General features: G+C 24.0%; 1 protein-coding gene across 1 annotated transcript; it reads right to left on the bottom strand.

Moving 5' to 3' along the window:
- Window positions 1-4,557, bottom strand: LOC145835893 (putative phosphatase PhoE). Its single transcript, XM_082943645.1, has 3 exons — window positions 4,430-4,557; window positions 2,280-2,420; window positions 1-1,071 (listed from the first exon to the last, which is right to left on the bottom strand). Exons 1-3 carry the CDS (start codon window positions 4,487-4,489, stop codon window positions 595-597), a joined length of 678 nt encoding a protein of 225 aa, XP_082799771.1. The 5' UTR covers window positions 4,490-4,557; the 3' UTR covers window positions 1-594.
- Window positions 4,558-6,009: the final 1,452 nt, after the last annotated feature.

Genomic DNA, 6,009 nt, shown 5'->3' with positions numbered 1-6,009 from the left:
TTTGAATGTTTTACTTATTTTTAAACGTTATTTTATTGACATTTCTATAGAAACTAAAATCAAACTAGTTATCTACAAATCAAATTATAACAAGAAAATATTATTAGCATACTTAAAAAACAGCAGACTTTTAGCTAAATTTAAGTCTAACTACCAGAATATTGAAGAATAAAATCAGTAGAGAAGTTAGGATCTAAATTAAGAACATCAAATCTTCAATAAATATGATGTACGACTTAATTATCAAAAATATTGAAGAAAATCTACACTTAATTTTGTTGTACTAAACTTAGTGTAAAAACATTGGATTGAAAAGCTACATTATTAAGTATCAGACAATTTATACAAATGGCAGCAATAAAAGTGTAGAGCAATATGTAATGTATATTTTTAATCTAATTATAAATGCTCTTTTACAATATTTGTAGTAACACGTAAAAATACTTAATTGTAGACCGAACTATAACATAGTATACAACATACTTAGGATAACTACAGGTTATAGAGCACATTAACTAAAATAATTTATACATCAATCCACTTTATAATTAAAAAAAAACTGTGCCCTAAAATTTCAAAAGTTATAACTAGCAATTAAGAATCGCTGACATTATAATAACAACATTTTACAACAACACCGTCTTTCCAATCATCTTCTTTACATTCAGGAAATAAAATGTCAAAATTGGACCTTGAAGCATTCAAAAGACGTTTGTTCAATGCATATCCAGAATGCATGCAACCAAATTCGCTAGAAAAATATTTGAAAAGTATATTCAAGTAGAAGCCATGAGCCACTACTAAAACATGTTTTTCTTCACAATTTTGTTCTCCGTTCAATAAGTTGTCCAAAAACTTTATAGCTCTCTGCTCAACTTGTTGCAAAGTCTCAGATCCCTCAGGGGCAAAGTCTTTATTCTTTTTGGTTTCTCTTAGCCAGTCACTTATCATTTCTCCTTCAAAAACGCCATATCTTCTCTCACGGAGTAGTTCATCTAGAATAACTTTATTTTGATTTATAGTACCATTTTGACAAATATCATCTTCAACTTCTTTTCTGCAGTTATTATTCTGTGCAACATGATTACTCATATAACTAAGTTAATTTATATTTATAATCAAAACATAATACAAAGTATTGATAATACATATATATTTGAACTTCATAATAGTATAAAAAACAAGGGATTAATAAAAAAAACTTCTAATATCTTAAATTTAATTTTAAAGAAATGAACTTAAATAGTTTTTAATTTTGATTGCCTGACTCAACAGCTAAAAAAAATAGATTACAAAAATTTTATTTTATAGTGATTTAGTTTTATACTAAAATAGTTTGAAAACTTAATTGATAAGTTAAGTATGATAAATTTAAAATATTTTTAGTTCTTGTAGTAAAGCCAAAAAATTAACCTAAAACTCAACTTAAAACAACTAGTGTAAAAAATTACACATAATTTCAATAGAAAGTTTTTATTTGTTAAGAGTTTTCAAAACAAAGTATTAAATATAAAATACTAAAATGCTGGTTTTCGGTCAATATATTGTAAAAATAAAATATATTCTATATAAAAATTTAAGGAAAAAAAATTACAAAATGAAGTCAAAACAACATTGCAAAAAAATAAATATAGTATATAATTCTAATAATTAAAATTTAGCTAAAAAAAAATAGTTCAGGACAGACCTTTCGTTTTTATGAAATATAATAAGTCATAATATTATTTCAAGATAGTATAAAAACTTTAAAATGTTTGTTGTTTAAAAGACATTTTAATTTTTTTCAGAAAAAAAATTTTAAAAGTAAGACTGAAAAATAAAACAAAAACAAGAGCTATGAGTACACTTTAAAAAAACATAGCACGATATGTTAATGATTTTTAAGGTGTTGTAAATACACATCCAACAAATAAAAATAATTTTAACAATCAAAAACGAATTTTTAATTAAAATATATCATTTATAATCTGACAAATTATAGAATAAAATAAAAAACTCATAAACAAGAAAAAATGCTTTAAAGTAAGTGAGTGTTCTATTTTATAGTTTTGATGATAAATTAATAGTAACTTTAAACTACACACAATATTTTTTGTAATAACAGTAAAAAGCTTCTACATTATTTATGAATTATTTAAACTTTTTAAATGAATTATTTGTTTTTTAAAGTTTATCCTGAGTTATCTGTGTTTAAAGGATCGCTGTTAGTAATATTGAAAATGTAAAATAACTGTAACCTAGCTAACACAATAAAAATAATAACAATGTTAAATTCTAACCTTAAGAATAATATCACAGGTTTGTCTGGCTCTTTTAAGATCACTAGAGTAAATAGCATCAAATTTAACATCTTTTAGTGCTTTTCCACAATTTTCAGCTTCCATTTTTCCAGTATCATTCAATGGTACATCAACATGACCCTGAGTATGTTATAAAACATAATACTAAAAACTTAAATACTGTTTTTGATTTTAATTCCCATCACTAAAGTACAAGGCTAAAAAACTTGAATGGACAAAACCTAGCCTGAGTGACGATAAGCTAGCATGAGTCAGACTAAGTATAATAAAATTTCTCAAGATTTTTTTTTAAATTTTCTAAAACCAGTGTGCAAGTATATATTTTTTAAAGACGTTAAATTCATTAGTTATACCTCAAACACACACATCTATTTTTTTAAAACTTATATTTTTCATACTTTATAAACACCAAGTGTACTATAAAATGTTTAAAAAAATACTTTATATAAAATCAATGAATTTTTTAAATCAAACAAAAAAGCCTGAATAATCTTAAAACTAGCCTGAGATTTTTCAATACCAAAAATTAAATGAGTTAGCCCGGGTGTGTGGCAAGCCAGTAAGATTTTTCAAACACTAAGTGTTAGTTATTGCATAGACAATGAATGAACATGCTCTTAAAAATACATTGTTAGATTCAAATATAACAAATTAAGGTAAATAATTTTTAGAATTTCCAAAATTATCAACTGGCTTCAATTAGTTTCAAAAATATATGCTATTTTTGTATATTAATAAACATATTAATACAGTGCTTGTTCACTTATCCAGACATGTTGGCAAGATTTTTCTGTAAACATGTCCGGATAAGCATTTTTCCCAATAAGTACAAAAAATAATTTATTTCATAAAATAATAAACTGCTGTACATTATGCAATGTATAATTAATAATAAAAGATCAGCTTATCTTTTTTTTTGCTTTTAACTTTTTTAAATTTTCTTCACTTATCAAAATATTGTACAAAGTGACCTTCCTATGCTAAACTGCCCCATTATAAATGCTTTTACACATTATTTGTACCATTTTACAAACTTCCTTTTTTTTTTCAATGGTTAGTGCAACTCTTTTAGTTTTTGAAGTCATGTCCATTTCTAAAATCTGGTATGTTGAGTGTGTAAAACTTATATAACTTACAAAAAAAGATAAAAAGAATTGTCATACACCTCATCTTAAACAAAAAGTGTTTGATTTAACAACTTTTATATAACAGTTTGAACTAAAATTGAAACATAAAAAAAACATTTTACTTTTTTTTTTGACTGAGAAGTTATTAAAATATCAAAAAACTTTAAGTCATACTTTACATTGTCTAATTTTTTTTTTCAAAAAATAGTTTTGAACAAAGTTTGAGTGTAAGTCTTAGTAGTATTATTATAATAGTATGTCATAATAATGAACTAAATTACAGAATTTATAGAAAAAATTAAAAAAAATTTGTAGCATGAAAGCTTAAATATTTGTATCACACAAAAATGTTTGTGTATAATAGTTTTTTCTTGACTGAAACTGTCCAGATAAGTGAACAAGCACTGTATTAATTTAATAATTTTACATATTTCAGGGTTGCCACTCATTGAGTCAAAAAAAAACTGTCCTGAGTGACCAAAAACTCTTCTGAGTCATTCAGAATTTTTTAAATCGTTAAAATATTTTTTCTAACCATTCAAAATTAATAAAAGTCAAATTCTTCAAGAGAATTGGTTATTTAAAAACAAAATGTTGAAATTAAATCAAATAAATCTCATTCAAAACCTAGAAAAAATCTGTTCTGAGATAATTAAAGAGATCTAGAATTATCTTGAGCTTTCCATAAAAAATAAAACTATCCTGTGTCAGTCAGAGTTTATTAATAAAACTTCAAAATATCCTGTGTTAGCCGCAGTGTCCTGGTATTTTTAATTTTTACACTTATAGTATTATAAAGAGTGTAAACAATATTAAAGGTTATACAATTTATAAAAAGCAAAACAAGAATGTTAAATTAGTGAATATATATATAGACCTGCATTATAGGCAATAGTAAAATAATCAATTGCTAATATATAAGCTTATGGAAATTTATGCTTCTGAAAAAATAATTGTAAATTAAGCCAAATGTTTACTTTTTAATTCAAAAGTTATTGAAACCTGTAGCTTTCTGTCTTTGTTCCAGTCTGTTTGTCCGTGACGTACAAAAGTGATTTTCATCTTTATAAACAAGCAAAAAAATAACTAATATCTAAAATGAATTTGAAATCTGGCATTTCAAGTTTTCTAAAAAATTGTCACTTTAAATAAATTTTGTTTTACTTAAACTTTTAAAGAAAATATATTACTGCCATAACTATAAAAAAAAATTAATGACATTAATTTTTAATTAAATGGTAGTTTTTCATAAATTTTAAACTGTCTGAGTGAGCTGAGTAAATGGAAGTCTAGTAATAATTGATGTAAAAGCTGATATATATATAATTATCAGAATAACTAAGGTAATGAAAAGTATGAAAAACTAAGATATCAAAACAAATAAAATATAGTAAAATTGTTTTTTAACTGTTGTACTTATATCTAAAATAATAATACAATTAACAATTACTATGAATATTACAACAACCTGTTAAATCATACTGAAAGAAAGTGAGACTAGTATAACTTAGTACATTACATTGTGAAACTTTTTATACATAATATCACTGTTGTTATAACAAACAATTATCATTTTTTATTTAGGTTAGTATTATACAAATCTCTATGGCTGTAACATTTGACAGAATTGCCACTTGTTTTTTCAATTTTTTTTTCTAGGTTTTATAAATTTCTTCCATGTTTTTAAAAGTACACATTTTTGGGTCTATTTTTAGTTTAAAATTAAGTCTAAGGTAGGAAACTGTGTTAAATAGTATAAAAACATTGAAAAGATAATGTAAAACTACTTCAAGTATATTTTTTTAATAGAAAAATTTTGATGATGACAAATTTTTTTATTTATATGATAGATTTTTTGAGTCAAATCAAAATTTTACTACTGAACATCTGAAAATTGTTAAAATTCCAGGTTTTTCAAAATTTCTCAAATTTCAGGTTTTTCCAGGTTATTTTTACCTAAATTGTCAAATTCCAGGTTTTTCAAGGTTTCCAGGCAAAGTTGCAACCCTGATTTGATTCAAATATACTTTTATTTTAAATTTCTATAACTCTTAGTAATAATTTGATCAACATAAGTAGTTGTTTTCCTGTAAATGGTGCACACTCTTGTTTATTCATAATACAAGAGCATTTTTTAAATATTTAATAGTTATTAAAACATTATTTAAAGTCAGTTTTTTTCAACCAAAAAAAATATTTTCTGGTTTATAATTTGAGCCCATTTTTTCAGAACTATTTAATATTACAACTAATTTGCAAATGGTAAATCATAAATGTTTACTGTATATTTTTGAAAATACATTGAAATATTGGTTCACAAAACTTTGAAGTTTTAGACTAACATACCCCAATTAGGACTGAAGGTTTCCTAACCCTTGTTAGTCAGCACCAAATTAGGATTATAATCAGATGAACTACATGATCTATCAGTTATATTAGCCTACTAGTTTATTTCAATTAACAATAAAACTTCTTAGTACTTTCTTTCAAATTACTGGATTACATATTGCCCCTTGAATAAACATCTTAGAAATTAAAGTTGTCTTTATTAAGTTACCATGTAACCTCTACAGACTTGTAGA

This window comes from Thalia democratica, chromosome 5, assembly GCF_965202585.1.
Source record: "Thalia democratica chromosome 5, ktThaDemo2.hap1.1, whole genome shotgun sequence".
In the NCBI taxonomy this organism is placed as follows: Eukaryota; Metazoa; Chordata; class Thaliacea; order Salpida; family Salpidae; genus Thalia; species Thalia democratica.
Note: the sequence above shows the minus strand (reverse complement) of the source record. Positions and strands in the feature narration are given on the sequence as shown.

Excerpts from the sequence above, each read along its gene's own strand:
- LOC145835893 (XM_082943645.1), bottom strand. The coding sequence starts at position 4,489 with ATGAAAATCACTTTTGTACGTCACGGACAAACAGACTGGAACAAAGAC. Across the intron at positions 2,421-4,429 it reads ACAAAGACAGAAAGCTACAG|GGTCATGTTGATGTACCATT; the intron begins GTTTCAATAACT and ends TAACATACTCAG. Across the intron at positions 1,072-2,279 it reads CCTGTGATATTATTCTTAAG|AATAATAACTGCAGAAAAGA; the intron begins GTTAGAATTTAA and ends CATGTTGCACAG.